This window comes from Saimiri boliviensis, chromosome 9, assembly GCF_048565385.1.
Source record: "Saimiri boliviensis isolate mSaiBol1 chromosome 9, mSaiBol1.pri, whole genome shotgun sequence".
Taxonomy (NCBI): Eukaryota; Metazoa; Chordata; class Mammalia; order Primates; family Cebidae; genus Saimiri; species Saimiri boliviensis.
Window position 1 is genome coordinate 29,984,563 of NC_133457.1, and position 25,771 is coordinate 30,010,333.

Consider the following 25,771-nt stretch of genomic DNA (forward strand, 5'->3'; position numbering starts at 1 on the left):
CTGGTATCTATAGCTTATGTTTACCAAACCATATATTTTGATATGTAAATTTTATTTTCAAAAGCATCCTATTTCCCTAACATATAAACAAATAATTTTCCAAAGTACCTTACTTGGGGAATACATCAAATTTTTTAAATTACTTAAATAAAATTCAGAAAGATAGCTCCTACTTACAATGTTACCTTTGATCTTTCTCTTTTAGTTTCTTTGAAGAGACTACCATATTTCTCTACTCAATTCTGATTATATAACAACTAATGATGTGGCACAGTTTTTTTCTTAAGTTTTTATTTTTTATTTTTGTAGGTACATAATAGGCATAAATATTCATGTGTTATTTTGATAGAGGCACAGAATGCATAATAATCATATCATGGAAAATGGGGTATCGTGAGGCAGTTATTATTGATCCATTGACCAAATAAAAGCAGGGACCAATCAATTTAAGTAGTTTTCCTAGAATCATACAGTTAATGACAGAGGCAAGACTGGATTACACATGTCTAAATTTCAGATTTTAGATTTTTCCATGGACTACTTCAGCTCTCATTCCTTGCCTCCTCTTTCAGAGTTGCTTAATCCTATATTCATCCATTCATTCTTTCATTTATCCAATCATTCATTCATTCATTTACTGAACAATTATTTGTTGAATGTATGTGTTATAGACTAAATGTGTGTGTCCTCCTAAAATTGCCATGTTGAAGCCCTAACCCCCATTAGGACTATATTTGGAGATAAGGCCATAAGGATGTAATTAAGGTTAAATAAGATCACAAGAGTGGGTCCCCAGTCCAATAGGATTAGTGCCCTTATATTAATAAGAAGAGATACCAGGGAGCTTGTTCTCTCTCTCTCCCTCTCTCTCTCTCTCTCTCTCTCTCTCTCTCTCTCTCTCTCTGCCCCTCTCTCTCTCTCTCTCTCTCTCTCTGCCCCTCCCCCCCACCTCAACCTTTTCTCTGCTTATGAACACCAAAGAAAGGCTATATGAGTATGCAATGAGAAGACAGCTGTCTGCAAGCTTAGAAGAGAGCCCTCACCAGAAACCAAAGCAGCTGGAACCTTGATCTTGGGCTTCTAGCCTTCAGAATTGTGTGAATATAAAGTTCTATTGCTTAAGCCACCCTGTTTGTGGTATTTTGTTATGGCACCCCAAGCTGACTAATACAGTCTGCTTATTTCAGTTAATGGCCCTATTTTCAAAATAGTATCACAGAGATTTTAAAAATGTATAAAACACAATCAAGACATTGCACTAGGAGAATATAGCTTTACAAGCTCTCAACAACTCTTGCCTTGATAGAGAAGCTAGATAAATAATCTGGATGCTACACAATGTCTCAGTGTTTTCAGCCCAGGAAGTTCACTCTAGAAGCCTGCTTTCCACTGCTCCAAGTGCAGTTCCCGTGTTGTCACATAATGGCCATCTTTAGAAGAAAACATAAGAAAACCCTCATGTTTAGGAAGTGGATCAATCTTTCTTGGCAGGACAAAATTTAGGTAGTACTAAATTGTAATTAGAAAGAACATGGGGCTGGGTATGGTGGCTCACACTTGTCATCCCAGCACACTGGGAAGCCAATATAGGAGGATCACTTGAGGAAAGGAGTTTGAGACCAGATTTGCATTTATGTAATGACTAATGGAATGTATCTCAAAATAATAAGAGCTGTTTATGACAGACCTACAGCCAATATCATATTGAATGGGCAAAAGCTGGAAGCATTCCCTTTGAAAACTGGCACAAGACAAGGATGCCCTCTCTCACCACTCCTACTCAGCATAGTACTGGAAGCTCTGGCCAGGGCAATCAATAAAGAGAAAGAAATAAAGTGCATTCAAATAGAAAAAGAGGAAGTCAAATGGTCTCTGTTTGCAGATGACATGATTGTATATTTAGGAAACCCCATTGTCTCAGCCCAAAGTCTCCTTAAGCTGATAAGCAACTTCAGCAAATTCTCAGGATACAAAATCAATGTGCAAAAATCACAAGCATTCCTACACACCAATAATAGACAGAGAGAGAACCAAATCATGAGTAAACTCCCATTCACAATTGCTACAAAGAGAATAAAATAACTAGGAATACAATTTATATGGGATGTGAAGGACCTCTTCAAAAAGAACTACAAACACCGCTGGAGGAAATAAGAGAGCACATAAATAAATGGAAAAATATTTCATACTCATGGATAGGAAGAATTAATATCATGAAAATGCAAATCTAAACCACAATGAGATGCCATCTCACGCCAGTTAGAATACAATCATTAAAAAGTCAGGAAGCAACAGATACTGGAGAGGATGTGGAGAAATAGGAACGCTTTTACACTATTGGTGGGACTGTAAATTAGTTCAACCATTGTGGAAGACAGTGTGGTGATTCCTCAAGGATCTAGAACCAGAAATACCATTTGACTCAGCCAGCTCATTACTAGGCATATACCCGAGGGATTATAAATCACTCTACTGTAAAGACACATGCACATATATGCTTATTGCAGCACAATATTCACAATAGCAGAGACTTGGAACCAACTCAAATGCCCATCAATGATACACCAGATGAAGAAAATGTGGCATATATACACCATGGAATACTATGCAGCCATAAAAAAGGATGAGATCATGTCCTTTGCAAGGACATGGATGAAGCTGGAAACCATCATTCTCAGCAAACTAACACAGGAACAGAAAACCAAACACTGCATGTTCTCACTAATAAGTGGGAGTTGAATAATGAGAACACATGGACACAGGAAGAGGAACATTATACACTGGCGCCTGTCTGGGGGTGGGTGGCTAAGGGAGGGACAGCATTAGGAGAAATACCTAATGTAGACGATGGGTTGGTGGGTGCAGCAAACCATCATGGCATGTATATACCTATGTAACAAACCTACATGTTCTACCCTAGAACTTAAAGTACGTGAAAAAAAAAAAAAAAGAGAGAGAGAGAGGAAGGAAGGAAGGGAGGGAGGGAGGAAAGGAGGGAGAGAAAGAAAGAAAAGGAGGATATATAAAGATTGAGGGCTTGGCCAGGTTCGGTGGCTCACGCCTGTAATCCCAGCACTTTGGGAGGCCGAGGCGGGTGGATCACAAGGTCAGAAGATGGAGATCATCCTCGCCAACAGGGTGAAACCCTGTCTCTACTAAAAATACAAAAAATTAGCTGGGAGTGGCAGCACATGCCTGTAGTCTCAACTACTCTGGAGGCTGAGGCAGGAGAATTGCTTGAATCTGGGAGGCACACGTTGCAGTGAGCTGAGATTGTGCCACTGCACTCCAGCCTGGGCCACAGAGCAATACTCCATCTCAAAACAAAACAAAACAAAACAAATAAACGGGGGTTTAATAGAATATGGAAAATATGGAAACCATAAATTAGACATGGTTGAATGTTTATATGGGAGAGAGATGTGTCAAGATGACACATATATATATATATATTTTTTGGCTTGAATGACTAGATAGATGGCAACGGAATTTATTACAACAGGAAATATACAAGAAGGGGAGCTTTGCAGGAAGAAAAGAGCAAGGGTCCTACTAGAGACAGTAATCATTTGTTCAGTTAGGATAGGCTGAGTTTCTGTTGGGGGAACATTTAGTGCAGAATCTGATGCACGATAGTCCCTCAATAATTGTTGGCTGAACATGGACTTTCTCTGTGTGTATTTATTTGGAAAGATTACTAAGAGGTTCCCCCGCCCCCCCCCCCCAAAAAATGAAGGCATATCAAAAGGAGAGGTTATACTAGTTAATCACAATTATCTCTAACCAAATAGGAAAACTAGCTAGAGTTGAGAAAAGATGACATGGGGACAATTAAAAGTCAATCTGCAAGAGGTGTGGTGAGATGCCATTGAGAGTGCCTTTGCTAATCATGATTGAGTTTTGTATTAACTCGGTAAGATTTGAAAAAAAAAAAAAAAAAGAAAGAAAGAAAAGAAAAGAAAAATAAAAAGGCTAGAAAGAATCAAGAGCTCAACTGCTCCTCTGTGGAAAACAAGCTGGCCAAAATTACAAAAAGACATTTCTTTGGTTTTTTTCATAATACCTAAAGAGCACACAAGCCACATTCTCAAAAGGAAGGGTAATCATTAAAATGACGGGAAAAAAAACTACTGAATTGGCCATCAACTGAATTCTTGAAGGAGAAAGAGGAGAAAGGGAATACGTGATCTTCAGCCAAAAAGTCAGGACCTATTTTATAAAGGTGTCTTGAATTCCAAGCAATAAAAACAACTCAGTTCTGAAATAATGAAAAGAATCATTTTACATTTCTCAAGGTAAATATTGGCCAGTGTATATGTTGAAGACATTTTACTCCAAGCAGAAAAAAATAATTATTTTTAAATTTCCTCCAAATGCAGAATTTTCCTCAGGTTCATCCCCCAATCCATAGGTATTATGTTTAAAGAGGCACAGTCCTGCATTTACCAAGCCTGTAATTGCAAAATGATTTCATTATTAAGCTGTGGTTTATTCCAAGCCTTCTGGATAATCTTGATGAGTACTGCACTTGTTTAACTCTCGAGATTTTGTAATAAAAGTTTAATGAGTTACTTATTATTAGAATGTTTATAGCCATGATTTTAAGGTGAACAATAATGACGTAAAGTTTGTACGCATTTGGTTTAAAATGTATTCAACTCACATATCAGTTAATGCTACAGTGATTTTTAAAAACTCTCTTATCAGTACACATGTTTAAAGGCAATGCAGCTAAACCTCAGCTTTACTGGGGCTACCATTAAGAACGAAACCAATGAAGGATTTCTCACTTGAATCGTGTCAAAGTTAGATCCTAACTTTTCGCATTTCAGAATTTGAACAAGAATTGCTTTTATTGTAGCATTTTGAACAGATTTCACAAGAGCATACTTATAAAGTAAGAGGACAAAAAGTTGAAATTAAGTCCTGAAGGCACTGAATATTCATTTCTATTTAAAAGCTAACCAGATATTCTATTAATGATCATAAATATTAAGGGAGCATACCAAAATAAATCTAGTTTATCTGATTTCTGTCTACTGAAATGCTATGAAACGAAAGGTCGATCACATCTCCAAAAAATATTTTATCCCTGCAGAAACTGTCTGCAAGATTTTCAGCTAGAGACAAGATTTTCCAGAAATTATAATGATTCAAGCACAAAAATTTTCAAGTTACAGAAATAAGTGGAAAGTGTACATATCTACTGAATCTGTATAAAACTTGCACTCAGAAGCATAAGACAGTTACCTGTCTTTCTTGAAATAAGATTAATTTAGATTTTTTAATCAGACTATAACTTCTAATTATTAGACATTGCCAAATGGATTTTATGAAAAATATGGCTGAAATGAGTGACTAATTCCCTAACCATTTTGTGCCACTGTTTTAACGCACAAATTACTCATTAAATCATTTGAATATAAAGAACCATAACATAATTCAGTGATGAGTACAGTGCTGGCATTCTAGAAGCACATATAATTAAAGCAGGGTCATCAAAAGAGAGGCAAAATATATTAGAAGAACATAGCACAAAATGAAAATAAAACCAATTTAACTCATAGCCACAAAACAGAAAAAACAAATGTTTTCCTCCAATCCTCCAACTCCCACCCCCCCCAAAAAAAGATAAAATGCAATAAACGTGTCATATGATTATGTCTGTTTGCTAATCCCACATGCTCCATACGGTCACAGCCAATGCTTCCAAGCATTAACTATAAAATCATATCTTCTTCCTTTAGTATTTTTTCAAGTCAATTCTTTGACCAAAATTAGGTTGGATTCCCTCCTATCACACAATACCTTTAATCAATACATTGTTTCCATTAAGAAGTGAGATTGTAAAGGAAGTTTATTCTTAAAGACCCTATTGAAAACATATTGTAACAAATAGAATTTGCTTATTTTATGGCTGCTTAAACAATTAATTTCTTCTTACACAGCTGCAATATATAAATGTGTTAATTCAAAATACGTTCTTACCTCCCATCCGTAACTAGGATCTTTCAGGTTTGACCTCTGCTCTCCCACATAAGGCCCAAACTTTTCACCTACTTCGATCTTCCTTTTGGTCCATATTCCTAGTCCTGCTCCAGGCATATTTGACTCTCGAAGTTCAAACTCAGCAGGAATTGGGATATCATCAGGGATGTAGATGGGGGCTTTGTAAGGAGAGCCCTCCTTTGGAGTGAAGGCTTCACTGGATGTGGCAGGTGAGCATGGCTCTTGAATATTGAGGGAGGGAGTGCCGGCTACTCCATCTGCAGCTGGCATTTCTTCCAAAGGTATTTCAGGGTAGATGGCATATACACACTCATTATCTGTGAATAAATAAGAATTTCATGAATTCCTTTGATATTAAAGAGACAAAATTCCACATGGGCAGCCACCTTATTATGTTGTTCTTCTTTGAAGGCTAAATAGGTGCCTTCATTAAAATCTTCATTATTCACAGGCCAGGGAAAGGCTAGAGATTATGGCCTCTGTGGTTTATCTGTGGTGAATCCATAAATCAAATGAGCTAATCCTCAATTGTCAATACTTGCATGGACTAGTTCAATTCATTATCCATCTGGAAAACAATCAGCAACTTCATTATTGTTCTGATTGAAGTACAGTCAAGAAGTAAGCATGTGTGTAACTATAACCCCCAAACCACCCCAAATTGGGAGCTGACATGATTCCAAAATTTATTAGAAAGTTGTGTCATGCAATGTTATCTTAGAATAATGGTAGGAGAGTCATCAAAGATTCCAAAGGCTGCCATGTGCAGCAAGGCTTACATGTGTGTGGCAGAATTATTTATTGGAATATTAATTTGTGTGGTTTTTTTTCTCTGCTTTCCCTTTCCAATTTTGAACATGTCACCAAGCCCTTGGTATTTCCTTGCCTTGGTAACTTATGCAGAGCAGAAAGTTAAAGTTACCTGAAGCCAGTGATGCCTCTGGATATTTGTAAAAGCTAAAATTGTTAAAGAAATTAGGTAAACTTTCCAGAGGGGAAAGGGAGAGGAGGCGTGCCCTGAGGTGCACCAAAAAGAGAATTTCCTCCAGACTGAGACACAATGGAGAGCAGAAACCCTTTGTATGGGGCACTGCTCATCTTTACGAAGCAGCACCTGGGGAGGTGGGCAAGACCTTTGAGGAGACAGCAGGGTTAAGTAGCTAGGAATCTGGGCACTGAGCCCTAAGGCCCTAAGGACCCCCAAAGCAGACAGCCCCACACTTGAGGTAAACAAGTGGACCATGTGAGACCTTAAGACCTCTATGACACTTGTATGGGGATTGTACGAAACCAGTCATGGGGGATTTCAGTTGTCTTAAAGTCAGTGAATACCTGTTTCTTGTCCACTAGGATTACAAATTTAAAGTCATACCCAATTTGTTTTATTCATAGAACTGCAAGGAAAGAACTAAGAAAATCAGGTGAAAATTACAAAGATACTTCAATCAGAGGTAGTCAAGGTTAATAATTTGAAAAATTAGCTGAGTGTGGTGGTATGCACCTGTTATCCCAGCTACTTGGGAGGCTGAGCGGGAGGATTGCTTGCGCTCTAGAAGGTTGCAATGAGTTATGATTGTGTAACTGTACTCTACCCTGGAAAGAGAGTGAAAGCCACTCTCAAAAAAAAGAAGGTAAATGGGTTGCCTCCAGTTCCATCACCATCGTTTTACTATAGCCTGGATAACCAAGAGTTAAGGATGTTGTGGAGGCATTTCAGCATCAAGTTGGTGATTAAACTAGGCAACATTTAAGATCCTACCAACCCTGCAGTTCTATGAAATAAAGTCCTCTAGGACTTTATTGGGCTAGAAGGTAGAAGACCTGACTTCCAGGCCTAAATCCTTCTCATATTCATTATTGTAACAAACTGTACACTCATTAGCAATTGCCCATCAAGTAATGACTCCTGTCTCTTAAAGTTTTGTGAAGTGTAAAGTGATAGTACATGCAAAGGTACTGTTTAGTGAGGTGCTTGTTTCTTGGTCAAACATTGAGATAATGCCATTTAAACCAAGCATGTACCTGAACTCCAGAACCCAACCTTATACCTATGGGACATAGGTTCTCAACAAGAAGCTCATTATCATTCAAGTTCAGCATGTCCAAAATCTTGTACCTTATCATCTGCCCTCAAATTAATTCTCTTGTTCACTTTCCTCTTTCTACTATGAATACTATCTTTCCCATAATTATCTATGTTTGAAGCTTTAAAATAACATAGTCATTTTCTCTCCTTCATCTTCCAAACTGTTCAGTCACTAAATACTATATCTTCTTGCAAGATTCTAACCTTCATCCAGCTCTTTCAATCCACATTTTCACACCTAAATATTTTCATAGTCCTTTAAATGGGTCTCAACCTTCAGATTCTTTCCACTACCCATCAACTCTGAGCCTGTTTAACACTGAGTTTACCTTCCTGGGAGACCTATTTTCCTGTTATTGAAAGAAGTCATCGACAGCCTTCAATAACTTCCAGTGTCTGCCGGTAAATTATAAACCTCTTAGGCTTGGACTAAAATCTCTTTCATTTTGAAACCATTCTTGCTTTCCTTCTGATTCACAACACTCCTCAGAAGGACACTCCAACCTAGAGTAAGCTTATTACTCTCTTCTGAGCTCAGTGAGCATTTCTTCTTCAATTCTTCCTGCCTGACACTCCTCTCTCTGCTCCTCTGCCCAACAAACTTCTAGTCATCCTCCTGGGTCAACTTCCAGCTGGTCCCATCACCATCCCGTTTAACACTAGTATCCCGTCTTGAATTATTACATAGTTTTATCCCTCAGTTTGGCAATCGAATACGATGCATTGCTGCTTAGGGTTTATTGTGTATGTTTCCTTTCCAACTAGGAAATAGGTCCATGATGGGAGACATTAAGACTCTCACTTTTTCAAAATTGTCTAAGTGGTCTGCATATAGGTGTTTAATGAACACTTGTTAAATATATAAGTTATCTAACATATAATTTTATTAAACTATGAATCCAAATCAATACTTTTTTACCAAATATAGGAAACTTTGGATCCTAAAAAAGCACCTTCAAACCTATAGAAATAGAACATGATGAATTACCAACTTTTCTCCAAACCCAACATCAAAGGAAACAATTTTAATAATTATCCAAAGAAAGATTATCAGAGAAGTATACTTTAAGGTCCAAAAATTAACGTCCATCTAATTTTGTCCTTCAGGGAGATTTTTGCACTTCAACCTCATATTTAAAAGCTCACTAATGGTCTTAGTACAGGTCAAAACCTATAAAAACATCTCTTCAGAACTGTAACATTTGACTCTGCAAATGCAAAGTTATTTTACGCATTCTCAAAGAGATTCCTCCCCCATTGTTAGAATTTTGTTTTTCTTGAGAAATATAAATTGAAAAACATTGTGTACTCTAGAAATGTGTCCATGTAAGCAGTAGGAAAACAAAAGGCACCAAAATAAATAGAACAATATTCCTCCAGTAATTATCTATTAAAGGTCAGTTAAATTTCTCCTACTTCCTCAAAGAGTCAAATCAGTCATACTTTCAGTTCCATGAAAGTGATCTTTAAAACAGAATAGAGGCTGGGCGCAGTGGCTCACGCCTGTAATCCTAGCTCCTTGGGAGGCCAAGGCAGGCAGATTGTCTGAGTTTAAGAGTTTGAGACCAGCCTGGGCAACATGACGAAACCCATCTCTACTAAAAATACAAAAAATTAGCTGGGCATGGCGGTGCATGCCTGTAGTCCCAGCCACTCTGGAGGCTGAGGCACAAGAATTGCTTGAGCCCAGGAGGCAGAGGTTGCAGTGGGCCAAGATCATGATATTGCACTCCAGCCTGGGCAACAGAGACTCTGTCTCAAAAAAAAAAAAAAAAAAAATCAAGACAAACTCATCTGTGCCCTTCCACTGGCATAGCTTATCCCATGACCTCTGAGTTACCCACAAACTCTCCCAATGCATAATCTAAGTGAGTGCATTTAGATTTCAGTTCCTGTGGAGACAAAATACACATGTGTGCCCAGGCTGCTGCACAAAAGAATTTGAATATGAAGTCTGAATGCAATTCTGCTTACAATGACAAAACATGTGTAATTAAACCTAAAGAACAACTTATATAGGTCAAGCAAATCCACAAGAAAAATTCATGGTCCTATTCATCCATATGCAAGCACTAAATATATATGCAAGTGCAGGCGATTTGTTTTCAAGCCACTTTTAATCTAGTATCATCCTAATTAAATATAAAAACAGCTGTGGTGACAAAAGTGAAAATATTAAACTGCTGAGTTTTACATATCAAAATATGCAACAATATTTCAATGTAATCTAGCATTATGAAATTTTCAACAGCAAATGCAGTTTACCACACCACATTGAGTATTTGCATAAACCAAAATAGACGAATGCCTCCATATACATTACTCAAGAACTATCCAAAAAGCTGCTAAAACATTTCATCTAAATGATAAATTACTTCAATTATCATATCCCCATTAAATCTCTGTTATTGGGGGGAAATTGCTAGATCCTTTTCGTCAGCTATAACTATAGTTAATTAAAGCATTTCTCAGATATCATACTGACAGATTGGGCACATTTACAATAGGTAAGTATCAGGTAAGAAGTGCCATATATATCAGTGGTCCCATAAAGATAAATAACCCTTGTAACTTGTTGTAGCTGAGCTGTCTGCTACTGTAATTTGCTTCATGCATCCTTTAGGCATGTCATTAACTGAGTGAGGAAAGAAAGACAAGCATATTGTTGGATTTGAGACAAATGATTTGGGAAATTGCTCTTGGAAATCAACCTCTTCAATTCAAATTTTAAGTGTTCTAATTTCCTCAGAGACCAAGGGAAGGCCCACACTTTGATTAAATTATATGTACTTATATGTGTCTTCAAATAACTACCATAAGTTTCCACTTGAGAAGTGTTCCATTTTGAAAACATATCAGAATATTCAAAGAGAAGAACTGCAGAAATAATACCAATAATAGTAACTTCCATAGATGTATCCCCATTTTCTCATTTTAATGCTCAAAACAATCTAGTGAGAAAATGATGATAAGAATAAGCTTCCAATTTGCAGATGCAGGACCTGATAATCAATATATCCAAATCAGCTGAGACCAGCTGGGTATCCAAACCCAATCCTCCCTTTGACTCTTAGGCAACTTGATTTTTGATCTTTAAAGATATGTTTTAAAGTTTGTTTATCAAAATTGAAGCTATACTGTATGAATAGTTTGGTTTTTGGCTTTTTCACTTGATTATAGTTTATTATGAACGCTCCTTATGTATATTTTACTATTTTCTAAAACTACATTTAATTGCTGCATAATATTCCATTATTTGAATCCACAATAACCAAACTACTTCCATGGAATTTATTTATGTTGCTTCTAATTTTCTGATACCATAAATATCATGAAAATGAACATTCCTTAACATAAATTTTTATTTTCATCCATTTCAATTTCCTTAGGTTAGATTCCTATAAGAAAACTTACAGGATACTGACAGATTGCTTTTCAGAAGGTGTATAGCAATTTATACTTCTACCAATTATACTGGTATTTATTATTATGCCTTTTCCCCCACTGACAGAGTTTCTTTCTTTGTTACCCGGGCTGGAGTACAATGGCACAGTCTCGGCTCACTGCAACCTCTGCCTCCTGAGTTCAAGCAATTCTCCTGTCTCAACCTCCCAAGTAACTGGGATTATAGGCACCTGCCACCACACCTGGCTAATTTTTTTATTTTTAGTAGAGACAGGGTTTCACCATGTTGGCCAGGTTGCTCTCAAACTCCTGACTTCAGGTGATCTGCTTGCCTCGGCCTCCCAAAGTGCTGGGATTACAGGCGTGAGCCACCACACCCAGCCTATGTCTTGTTTTTAATGAAGAAAATTATATATCTATTATTGCTTAATTCATCTCTCAGTTGATTACAGAAACTAAATATTCTTATTTATCATTCATATTTCTTTTTTTGCAAATTGTTCATTGTTTTTGCCCACTTTTAATAAGGCTTTTATGTCTGTCTTATTAATGACAAAAAATTAGCCCTTGGATATTGCATTTTAAATTTTCCTAGTACATAATTTGCTGTTTGGTATTTTGATTTTTTTAATTTTTATGGAACTAAGTCTATATTTCTTTTGTGAGTTTTACATTTTTCTTAGAAAGTCCTTACCTACTGAAGGGAAAAAAATATTCTCTTGTGTTCTCTTTGAGTTTCATAGTTGCTTTTCTACAAATCTTGGATTACCAATGAATGATTTACAGTTGAGTTAAAAGCAGGAAAAAAATTATTTCATTTATTTGAGCGTCTGTGAACAGCAGACTAGAAAAAAAAAAATGCCATTGCACTCATAATTCTTTGGTTCTTATTTGCAAGGTTGGTCTAAACGCCTTCTCTTTTTGTGGGTTTTATATAACTCACCATTTGTTTCTTTTGGCCTTTCTGCCTAGTTTAACTGCAAATCTGGGCAGATGCCATTCAAAATCCTGAGTTTCACCAGTAATACCCATTATAATACTTATCACTCAGCATTATCATTAGTGATAGTAACATGAATAATTTTTCTCTCTACTCTTCACATTGGTTCATTGATAGAAAATATTCAGCAACTAAATAGTTTAATATTTATTAAGAGCATATATACATAGTTTGACTATAAAGTAAGACATTTCTGTAGTTATTAAGAAGTTAGTTATACCCAACTGTATACACATATACATATAATAGACACATCCATGTGTATTTGCAATGTGTGTGTATGGGGGTATGTGTGTAATAACTCCCTAATCTTAAAAATAGGCTGAGACAGAAACATGATTTGAGATCTCAGGCAGACTGGTTGAGATCATAACTACATGAAACAACTGCCAAGAGGAGCTCATCTAGGGAATTGAACAGATTAAGTAACTCAGAAATTTAGACATTTCCCCCCATTATGTTCCTCATTGCAGTTTTGTAATAAAAACATGAGCAAACTTCAAAGGAAGCTCTGTAGTAAAGGTTAATTGCTACTAAAGAAGAGGGTGGGCCCAAGCGCCAGTACTTTGTGCCCAACTTGCAAGCAGACAGGAAGGATTACACGTGGCTGAGAGCGGAGGATGTGTGCCCGGCTCTAGGAGGAGAGCAGGCTCGGCCAAACCTCAAAGCCCCACCAGGGACCTCCTGGTAGGACGTGAGCACATGAGCACAAGTCCATGAGCTGATGCCTGCTAATAGTGTGGCAGGGAAGGGAGGGGGAAGACATCAATTTCCTCACAAAATTAAAACCGGACATGCTCTTCTTCCCTTGTTAGGACAATTCCAGAGCAGTTACAGAGGCATGTTTGTAAGAAAGCAGAGGACTTCGGGAGCCAGCTCTTCTGCACCAGCCACACAGCGAGTAAACACGTGCTGGGCTTGGGGGAAAGGGTGGGGCCCAACTAATGCCAGATGCACAAACAGAACAAAGAAGGAGGCTATGAACTGGCCAGCAAAATCTTCTATGAGAATGGTCCCAAGATAATGAAATTTAAGATCCCAACGAAATGAAGAAAGGAAACTAGTAAAAGTAGGGAAAGTGAATTTCCAGAAAACTGACTTAAGCTGTGAAGGGCTAGGTAGCAAGAATGCCGAAGTACAGGCTTAGAAAACAGAGACGGCGAATAGAATGGGCAGCTGCTGATGGGCATAGTCTTCAGCATGTCCTGCTCCCGAGAGGAGCAAGAAGAAAATAGACTTAAATGGAGTGTTTGGACACTGTACTGAATCTGTAGAACCCACGTCTCTAGAGACCATTATGTTTGGAAATAATCTATCAACATGGCTTGGCACTGGAATTTTTTAAATGACCTCAGTAGTTGCTACTTCCTTGTACCATGCTATTCCATGTCTTCCTTATGGAACTTTTCCCCCCAGTGTTTCCTAAAAATATTTCATTTACGCACTGTCAGAAAGACTCAGAATGGAAGTCTTGGGAGGCAAGATAGCAAGGGAGATAGCAAAGAATGCGATCTGGATGGAAAATAAGGGACTAAATCAATGAGCAGATTTTAATTTTTCTCATAGTCTTGTGGCATACTGTTGCATGTCCTGTGGCTTTTAAATCTGGTTAAGAGATTTTTCCATTCCCTTAGGAATTTCACATACATTTCACTAAATAAGTATGGTTTCACTAAGTAAGACATTTCACTAAATAAGTATAGTAGCTCCTAAGCTATTAAAAAAAAATGGGGGGGCTTCACCTCTTCCAAAACTTTATCTTCAGAGGTAGAATTAAGCTTTTGTCAAATGGTAATGGAAAGAAATTGCTAGAAAATTCATACTTGAGGTACCAGTAAAGCCATTTGGTGTCTGGTTACTGAATCTAAAACAGCTAACACAAAGACATTCAAGTTCTGTGAGTACTATTCCAAGGGAAAACATGAGCTGGTTAATGTTTGGCTTATTCTGTTGTTAAGGAGCCGCCGTCACCAAGACCCACTGGAATGACCAGGTAAGAACAGACTTATCACATATCAGATAGATAGTGTTTCTTGTACATTATAACAATGTGCCTCAATTTTCTTTTGCCAGTACAAATTTTTAAGAGACTTTTGGCAACCTCTGATGGACCTGATGGGCTTTTTTCACAAGTTTTTTATATCCCCAAAGTGATTTTCCTTCAGATTCATTTAAAGTAAAGTAGAACTGTCCTGAATTCATGCTGCAACAGACTGGGTGGCTACCCCTCAGGCAGTCTGAAATGACCAGGGTACAGCCTTTCAGTATTCAAGCCGTATCTACAGTAATTATTTGCCAGCGTATCTAAAAGAAGGCAGGCATTTCCTGTTGCACACAAATGGGACATTCTTATCTAAATTACTGTTTAAACAGGTATTTAAGAAAAGACTATCACAGTCAGGAATTTACTGATGACGGAACACATTAGTTTAGGGCTGGACACATTAGTTGAGGACTAACCATTGTCAGGAAAGGAAGTATATCAGCATCAGGAAGGTATAGAGAATATTTTACAACTCCCATATGGGTCAAGATGGAAGATTGTAAACTATGCCATTTGCATTTGGAGAAAGCAGGAGGGTCACAAGCCCTGGCCTGGAGTTGTGCATGCGTCAATATGTCGCTGAACCCTGGAGTAACCTTGAGACCTTGAGAGGCAGAGAGAGCTTGAGAGTCGTAGCTGCTTGGGGTCTCTGTTTCCTTATCCATAAAACAAGCATGTTGGACAAGTTCATCCCCAGGTCCATTCCACTTAAGCGATCCCAGTTCTACATAGTAAAAATGTAGAAAAAAATACCAGAAGGTGGTCAAAATTTGGTGTACCAAAGGCTTATATAATGTATTTCCTGGAAAGACACTGGGAACTGGTTTGGTCTCTCCTAACATGCAACCTAGGAGAGACTACTCTGGCTGCCTAACCTTGCTCTAACCAGTGAAACTGGAATTTATTCCCAGTAGAGGCTTATAAAACTGGGCTGTTATTCTCACATTAAGTAGACTGCCCTCTGGTGAGGACTGTGGTTTATGTGTGGGCAGAACGTGTGGTTTACTACCTCTAATTTGTTTATGTTGTTGATGGTGGTTTCAGAAGAAAGCTACACCCCTTCACATGCCAAAGAGTGACCGGATTTACTTCCTTTAAAAAAAAGTGTTTAAGGGTGGGCAGAGACATGAGGGAGCATTAATGTGCCATTGCTAATGGAGGAGCAACTAGGATCCCTGTGACCACAGCTCTGCTTCATTCAGCTCTGCATGTGAAATGAGAGCCCCAACTTATTATAATTACCTAAGTGTGGGTTGGTGGCTTTTGGCAGTGATCCTTCTTGCCTCCAAAGGAAAGACCAAAACTCAGGAGCTACAGGCTAAGGGAAAGAGGGTGATGTGCATTTTGTAGCAAGGAGGCTACCATTCTAATATATTGATGAAAATATTCAAAACAACCCCCAAAAGATGTAGATCAAAAAGTAAGTGAGATTGAGATCTACCTTCTACCGTATGGTAAACAAAGACAGGCATGCAGGAGAACGGGATAAACAATGTAAATGTAAGTTCAAATTCGTTATCACAGCTGACTTGATGCAGACCCTTCCTTATTAACACACGACAGAAGAGCTTTCTTACAGCCAAGAGTCTTACATAAAGAAAAGAATTATGCATGTCTGGCAGAAGAGGGAGTTGTGGCAATGGCTTCCTGGTAAAAAGGAATAAGAACAAGCAATAGAACATAACTTAACCACACTCTTGGTTTGATAAGAAGCAGAGAGTGCCCAAAAGAATGAAAGTTTGTTAGGGACTCAAAATGTTTTATTTGAAAATGAGCAATGGCCCCTGTTCTCCCAAGGTTTGTTAACTAAAAAACAACAATAATTTCTCATCTTAAAGTGATTCTCTGGGAAAAATTCCTTGATTTAGCTAATGTTCGCTCGAACTCTACCCTATTGCAAACACAGTACCTTCAGTGTTAAATAAGTTTAGATGTTGCTAAGGAATGCAATTTTCTGCCCCCATTATAAGCTCTAACGGTCCCCATATTGAGTTTCCCAATACCACATCATATTAAATATAAAATCATTCAAAACCACAGAGATGAAGAGAATGTCATTGAAAAACATAAAGGAAGGTTTTTTGCCTTTTTTTAAAGTATGAGAAAACATTGTATATTTTGATTTAAAATGGTTGCAGAAAAATATGAACAGATGTGCTATGTATATGTGTATACATACACCAAATAGCACTTATAATTTGAGAGGGGGTAATTTCAACATTGCTAAGTGGTAACACAAGCTAGGTATTTAAGGGAATGATATAATATGACAACTTCATAGACTACCAAACTATGTATGGTCTCTGGAAACTGTCATTATCAACATGTACAATAACTAGTAGCATTAGGTGGTCTGTACAGTATCCTTCATGTCTAATTGAGTCACACAGTCAAAGACACTTGATGAGCACCAGGCACTGCCTTCTAATGGGAACTGACTTTTAAAAAAAATGCATTCAGGACCTCTTCTATATAAATTACTATCGTTTGCAGCAAGAGAGAATTATAAATGTTTGCTGGCAAAAACTAAATTTATTTACAAACTGGATCTAATTTATTTATGGCTGCAGTACAATCGGCTTTTGTCGAAATATTTATGTTATCTTTACTTCTGCCTCACTAAACTCTACCACAATCATAAACACTGTTGAAAAATTATTTGCAGTTAGCAGGATTTAAGCTACCCATTATATCACCAGCTAGTGCCAGTAAACTTTTGCACTGGTTGATAAAGTTTCCTCCGTGGAATAAATATACATTTGACTTTCAAAATCTTTGGTGGGCTTCATACTAAGAAAAATGAAGGATTAAACAGATGTCCCACACTTTACAAGTTTTTTGTGTTGCACATTCAAACTAAAATGTGGATAGAATAAAAAAGTGCACAGATTTAAAACTTTTTCTAGCATTAAAAGAGGAATTCGATGATTGAAGTGTTGAGGTGATAATCTTTGACAAAGTTGCTACTGCTCAGACTTGAATTCATTTACCCATTCCAAAACAGTCATTCAATAAATACCACATTGTGCCTGGAGCCGTGCAAGTTGCTAAGCATAGAAACAGAGTTGAGTAAGATAAAATGTCTGCCCTCAAGTAGTTTAAAGTTCAGTGGTGAAGACAGGATGGGAACGTATGTAACAATGCAATACAATAAGGCCTGAAATGAGGTTAGGAAAAGTGACGAGTATTAAGAGTTGAGTATAAGTAATTCTACAATTGGGCATGCCAGTCTTGTAAAACCTCTATCCCTAGGTTCGCTAGAACCATGTATGTACTAAACCTTTAAAGAAACCTCCTATTTTGATTAGTGATAGAAATGCAGTTGATATTCACATTTATTTCTGAGTGTCACTAAGCTCTTCACAATAATGCAAGCATCAAAATATTTTGGGGAGATTATTTACCCTCACTGATGCTTCTAAATAACTCGTATAATGATGGAACATTGCAACAGGTTCTAAAATGGCATGCCCACATTTCCATTACAAAGTAAACCAAGAGAAAACAGCATAGAGGAGTGGGTAGTTTCCATGTCAACTAAATAGGTATTTCTGCTTGATCTGCTTCACTGAAAAGAGCCCAGAATTTCTATTGTTAATCAGGTAGTACTGCTGTGATACCAGTGAAACTCCCACCAGCCTACAAATGAACCAAACCACAATATTTATCTTCCAGCTAGAATTGAAAGTTATTCCAAACTAACCAGAGATAGTCCTGGTGGATCTCAGAATGGTGATGTATTCAAATGAGAACTGGCCAGAGCACCCTGGAACCTCCAGTGGCACCAATCTGGAGTAGGAGTCATTAGGGAAGTGTCAGTACTATTGCCTCTAGTGTCTTACGCTACCCACCAGATAATGGGTTTTTCCCAGATAATATCCACCTATGCCTACGATAGTGAAATTACCTTAACAAAAAGCCAAAGGAGCAAAATTCATTTTGAGAACTGTATTTATTTGGTAGGGGAAAAAAGATCTCAAAAAAGGAGCTTTTCATTCATCAAGGTGCTTTGTAAAAAGGAATACCCCAAACTCACATGTTTGTAGCCTCATACTTAGTAGTATAATCATAAAATATTTTGCTTTTGATTTATATCAACATAATATAACTCTTACTTAGATCCCAGGTGTTATTTTCTAGAATAAACAATATCTCAGAGATTTTGTTTTGTGATTTTGCTGATCATTTTATAAATTTATTCTGGTAAGCCTTGTTCTAACAGACTATAGCTATGCTAATTAAGTTAAATAAAATCTTCTGGCATCATCTTGCTTAAACCTCAGGATAATCAATTGAACTATTTATTTTAATAGCATTGGAGAATCACAGAGCTAAAGAAAGCAAGAAAATTATCAATTTCTTCAGCTAAACATGGAAAATTCTTGCTGACTTAAATATATTGTGGATAAAACCTTGTAAATCTATGTGGATCATGACTGCCCATGAGAAAAAATTAGAAATGTTTTAATTCTATCAAAAGTATATAATGTTAAGAAAATCCACTGAAGACAGGAAAGATACCTGATGTCTACAGGATACACAATAATTTAACAGGCTTTTACTGTTGTTGCTTTGTTGTTTTGTTGCTGTTGTTGTATTAATATATCTACTTCATTCAACTTTTTAATACTCATCACCACTATTAAATCTTAACAACTATGATCCAACATATGCCACAAAACATTAATCATTTAGTCAACAAGACTTCTACATGTGAATCAGCATGAGGGGATCACAAAGAAGAATAAAGTGAAATTGCCGATTCCAAAGGACTTACAATCTTGTTGGGAAGATAAGGCGAATACCCAGGAAGATTTAACTCATGTAACATAAGACTGCATTAAATAGAGTCAAGGGGCACAGAAATCACCTCAATGATCAACTCTCAAAGTGATATTCCATATTTTTAAGAGAAAGCTGAAGTGGATGCTTGCTAGAAATTCTACTTGTGAAGAAGACAGATAATCGAGAGGATTGTGGAACAAAGGGGTATAGACTGTGGCCAAGCCTTGGAGAGGTAATGACTTTTAATTGGATTGAGTTTATCATATTTGCAGAGGTACAGCAGACACAGAAGAAAGGATTAGAGTGATTTCCACTTTCTATTATTTGACATAATGAGAAAACAGAGGGTGGTCCACATTTCTGGTACATATTATGAGCCATAGGAGATGCTTAACATGTCAGGTTTTGGTAGCATTGAACTCTTCTAAATAAACACATTTATTTGGACATAGTCAAGTCAAAACAAGTCACCTGGAAAAAAGGTTACAGGTCATTAATTTGCATAGTACAAAGGATTTATGAATTTTTAAATTAACCCTCCTGGATCTCGACACCATTTCAAACAGTAGGGCATATCTGCATTTGTCTTCAAAGTTTAGATAGCTTAAAGGGTCAAATGAAAGTGCTTGGCTGATGAAAAACCAGCTGAGTAGATTTGCTTATTTCTATATGGAAAAGAAGTGTATTATAAATTCTTCCAAGAAATAGCATTTTATACACATCGGTCAAATATACATACAAAACAAATGAGCAAATAAACAACGGCAACAAAGTTTGCATGAATATTTGGTGAGTCACAAAAAGATCATGTGCATGCCGAGTTCAAGAAAGCCCAAGTGGGAAAGATGATTAAAGCACACCTCCACCAGAACTCCACTAGACTGTAAGGGGATGAGGGCAGGGAGCATGGGGGCCTGATTCACTGCTGAATCCCAGGATCCAGCAGTATTTCTAGTTCATGACTCTAATTCAATGTGATTTTTTTGACTTGAAAACATCCACCAAAGTAAGCCAATTTTACTGAAGTTGGCTGGTACCTTTTTCTTCTTCTCTAAATTGGGAAGTTCTAATATAAATGTTCAAAAGGCATCACACAAATTGTGTCCTTAGTTTGCTTAAGGGTACAGTAAAAATGCCCCACTGAAGAAAGGCAAAGTGACTACTGAATTTACACACACCCGTACGTGCACACATACACACAGTCAAAATGCTCAAGACACTGATAGATAAACAACCAAACGCAATCAGTTCAGAGTTTATATCATGTCCTCTTCACATTGCAACCTCTTCAAACAAACCTCTTCAAACAAATTTGTTCTTTAAAAAAGGAATAAAACACAAACAAAAATCTCAACATAGATAATCCATAATTATGTCATTTTCTCTAGATTTTTACTAAGTCCTCCAGGAAGAAGGACAGTAAACCAATATCAAACATTATCAACTAAATCTGTTTCCACCAACATTTGCAGCAGCACCTGCTATGAACTAGCCATACTTTTTAGATTGTAAAACATAAGCTTCATGACAATAGGGACCCTGAGTGTTCTTCACTGGTGCCTTTGCAACACCAAGCATAGTGTCTGGTACATAGTAAATGTTCAATAAACAAATAAATATAAAAATGGAAGAATATACAAATGATCCTTAAGGAGTTCAGAAACTATAGAAGCTATCCCTAAACCAGGCTGTGCCTCTGAATTCCATATGAAGCTTATTTTTTTAATACTAATTATATGGCATTTCTAGAACTAATGATAAAGAATTCTTACTGACCTGATAGAACCATTTTTCATAACATCTTCAGCTTTCTGTTCTGTAGTATCAGTTTACAACATCACAAGAAATTCAAGTAATCTATAAACCATAGAGCCAAGCCAATTCCTCGTTAAACCAGAACATAATGGGTTCAAGTCCACCAATCTAGTTATATAACCCCAGAAAATTCCCTTAATGTATTTGAGCATTAGTTTCTTTTTTTTTTTTTTTTTTTTGAGATGGAGTTTCGCTCTTGTTACCCAGGCTGGAGTGCAATGGCGCGATCTGGGCTCACCGCAACCTCCGCCTCCTGGGTTCAGGCAATTCTCCTGCCTCAGCCTCCGGAGTAGCTGGGATTTCAGGCACGCGCCACCATGCCTAGCTAATTTTTTTTTTTTGCAACTTTAGTAGAGACGGTGTTTCACCGTGTTGACCAGGATGGTCTCGATCTCTTGACCTTGTGATCCACCCGCCTCGGCCTCCTAAAGTGCTGGGATTACAGGCTTGAGCCACCGCGCCCGGCCCTGAGCATTAGTTTCTTTATCCATATTCGATGCTGCCATACACGGTAGCCAGGAGTCACATGTGACAACAAAGCACGTGACACGTGGCTATGTCCAATTGAGATGTGCTGTAAGTTTTAAAAATAAAAATCAGATTTCAAACACTCAATATAAAAGTAAAATATCTTATTGATAATTTTTGTCTATTGATTATATACTGAAATGATATAATTTTGGATATACTACATTAAAACATATTAGTAAAACTAATTTTACCTCTTTTGTTTTACCTCCTTTAATGTGACTACTAGAAAATTAAAAAATTACTATGTGGCTTACATTTATATTTCTATAAGACAACACTGGTTTTCAAAGCATGACACCAAGTTGTATTAAGAATCAGAATAGGCCAGGCACGGTGGCTCACACCTGTAATCTCAGCACTTTGGGAGGCTCAGGAAGATGGATCACTCAAGATCAGGAGTTTGAGACCAGCCTGATCAACATGGTGAAACCCTGTCACTACTTAAAAAAAATATGAAAACTCGCCGGGCATGGTGGTGCATGCCTGATATTACTATCAGCTACTTCAGGAGAATTACGTGAACCTAGGAGGTGGATGTTGCAGTGAGCTGAGATCATGTCACTGCACTCCAGCCTGGGTGACACAGTGAGACTTCATCTCAAAAAAAAATAAATAATGCACTTGAGCATCTTTTGTAAGCTTTAGAGGAATATACAAATACCAAAAGTTATTTAGGTAAGTGGCGGATCTAAAATGTCACTGTCTTTTAGGTCTATCTGCATTCAGATAGCAAAAGATTATGAAATGGTTCATGAACAGTTAATTCTCCACCACTCCCCTCTTAATAAATCTCTCAATAAACACTTGTTGAAAAGAAATATAAGAAAGACCAACATGGTCACTGACATGGTAGAAAAAGATCAGCTAATTCCACAACCCTCCCCTGCCATAGTTTCTGTGATGATACAGGAAATAGCCTGGGCTGAACAACGTTGGGGGAAGGCTTACATTTGAAACAGGCAGTATTGATCAATGAACAATGAGCAATATTTGATGATAGAGAATGAAAGCATATTGCATTATTTCAGCCTAAAGTGCAAGATATGAGGAAAGTCATAAGATTAACCTATCTATTTCACTATCTCGTGGATAAGGCAGTTCAATTCCTCTCACAAATATTTCATTCCATCACTTCAAAAACAATGTTTGCTTTGAAACACCTGGCAAAGAAAAGAAGAACTTTCATGATGCTCTTCCATTGCTATGGTGCAGTTGGTGAACCTCCAAGAACACCTCCTGAGTCTGAGCTGACGAATGAACATGAGACAGATATTCCCAGAGTGTGTATACATGACATGACCTTGATAGCATTCTCAAGAGTTTTAAGTTCAGTTAGGTTCAGAGACAGGCAAACACCACCTTGCATTCTCCCAAAGTTCTATTATGTGAAAGTGAGGAGTAGAAAGGATTCCTTTGGGGAGGAAAAAAAAAAATTGAATTGTCATAGGCAGCTCATTCTGAGCTTTTACCAGGTCATGCCTCTAGACATTTTATGAATATTCATTGATGTATTACTGCAACGTAAGGCAGTTGCTAACCTAACATTCCAGCCTTTGTTCCAAGCCTCATATCATTTTCTTCCAGGCTGTTGATTTTGGAGTGGCTGTGTAATCCTAGTAAACTGCTAGCAAAGAGTGATCAATCAACACTTTGAAAGCTTCTGGTTCATCCCAATACCTGGGAGCTGCTTTGATAAATAATATTCTTGGGACTGTGTGAAATTTACATTGTAGGAGTACTTAAATGCATGTGGGAACATGGCAAGCTATTGTCTTTGTTATTTATTTATATTTAAACAAAATCTTCTGTTTTCAACAAATCCCCACTTGCTCCAAGATTATTCTGCAAACTCAAGTGACTAAAATTCTATGTGCACAAACATTAGGGCTCTCTCTACGAAGTTAAAGGTTGCCACTCATTTATACACATTTGGGGGCATATAAATAATAATATAAATAGAAAAACAGTCTACATCCCATTTTTAAAACCTGGATAAAGGGATTGAAGAACATATCTCACACTTGTTCATGGATGAGAACTAAAGGTGTATTATTCTTCCAATAAACCTTTATCCTGGGTCATCAAAATTGAAATTCATTTTAGACAAATGTAGGAGAGTTAGTGTTCTTCAGCCTTAGTCTCAAAAATCAGCCACATTTTTCTGAGGACCTCACAAAGTTCTTTTGTGACTGGTCACAGTCAATGTGCTCCTCTCTTTTGTGTCCATAAACATCCTGTGGAATTTGGCTTCTCCGTGTTGTTTTTACTGTCAACCTTCTGATCTTCTTCTCCATTTCTCTGCTCCCTGGTGAGGGCCTCCTCCTATTCTGAGAGCTATAGAGGGAGCAGCAAGCAAGACCAGCAATGTCCCTGCTCCGATGAACCTTACTGTCTGTTGGGTACAGGGGTAAACTAATCCAACACACACACATAGAACATCAGAAAGTCGTAGGTGCTCAGCAGAAAACGGAGGGTGAAATGTGGGAGCGAGTAGCTGCTTCAGGTAAGGAAGGCCTTGCTAAAGAGGCAGCATTGAGAATTTACACATTGAAACCCTTTCAGACCCCGTTTAAATGCCACCTCATCTGTTAGGGGTTCTCACTCTCCATGTTCACCATCTCCTCAAGCTCTGGAGTGAGTTCCTTGCTTTATGAGTCACAAAGTACATAAAATGCACCTCAAAACATATCCTTTTGTCATTTGCCTGGTACTATTAGAGTGAGTTTTATTCATGTCCATCTCCTCGTTTTGATTTCTAGTGACTTTAGGGCAAGGGTTGTGTTTCATTTACCTTTATATCTTCCCTTAAGGGCTGTAAATATACTAGATGCTCAAATTCAAATTGAGCCAACTTTTTAAATGTTAATTATGAGGAATTTCATTTTTGAAAGCTGTACTTTGTGCCTCACTTAGCTCTGAATCTGACACAGATTTCAAAGGAAGCTCTCATTTACAAAAGTCATTGCCATTACTGGAAGAGATATTTTCTAGAATTGTAGATCACTGACCATTAAGAATGCTTGCCTAAGTAAGTAACACGTGTCCAGTTTTCTTCTAGAAGAGATTAAAGTTGGAATACAATGATCTCCTCCAATAAACTTTAGATAATTACTCCTTGGTCCAAAAACAGGATTCTCAAGTTTGCTGTTTGCAAATGTGCCCCTAGAAGTGAGAATTTTTTAGCAGAAAAGAATCAGAAAGAGGTTTATTTATTTTGATAAATAAACCAGAGTACTGAGCTAAACCTTATACAACACAAGCTAGATTTCAAAACAAATGGTGCACATAAGCCTAGAGTTTGAATATTCTACCAGAAAGTTTTGTTTTATGCTTTTATGGGTTTTTCAAAAAAAATTTTGCTTTTTTGTTTTGGACTTAAAGATTGTGCTCAATATAGTTTTCTATTCTTTAAGTGACACCTATCAAAAGAGAAAAGTAAATTATTCAAATAGAAGAATTAATAAGGCAAATAAATGCCCTTTTCTGAAGAATCCAAATGTTCTTACTTAGGATCTGATTATGAAATTCCAATTATAAATAAACTCCCAACCCCTTACCCAAAAAAAGGAATGTCTCCAAGTTTAGACTGCGGTAGGATAAATACTCCACATTCTATTTCAAATAGCAAGAACAAGGTAGATATTTTCCCTGATGCTTCCCTATCCTGAAATTTGACATCCATTTTAATGATGCTTACTTTATTACTTGTCAGAAAAGTGAAATGGCCTGTCAATTTTATGGAGTTTCTCCTACCTTTTAAATGATTATATTACATTTTGAAATAAGTGGATAGCTCCCGCCTCCTTTTTTTAACCTAAATGGTTCATGTGTGCGTTTGGTACTTGGCTACGAGTGAAATGAAGTCATAATTTCAGGAGTCCAAGAGAATAGATCAAAATCATGCCAACACTTTCATGGATGGATATATGTGGCTAAATGGATGTTTACCTAGAAAAGTCATCATCTGGCATGCAGCATAGTGAATGTTTCTAAGCAGCTAACTCGTGTATACTAAACAAATTTGGCTTGGCTGCTGTGAGAGCTGCCCTTTGGAAATTCTCAACGTACATTTGTTTGATTGAGCCGTCATTCCCAG

At 37.3% G+C, this 25,771-nt stretch overlaps 1 protein-coding gene across 7 annotated transcripts in view; it reads right to left on the minus strand.

Annotated features, from left to right (window-relative positions):
• The window catches only part of MECOM (MDS1 and EVI1 complex locus), a 575,892-nt gene that overhangs the window by 293,118 nt on the left and 257,003 nt on the right, over positions 1 to 25,771 (minus strand). For all 7 annotated transcript variants that reach the window (XM_039480260.2, XM_010335686.2, XM_039480262.2 and 4 more), the window contains exon 2: positions 5,989 to 6,326. In XM_039480260.2, coding sequence (XP_039336194.1) covers positions 5,989 to 6,326 — 338 coding nt within the window. The remainder of the gene's footprint in view (positions 1 to 5,988; positions 6,327 to 25,771) is intronic.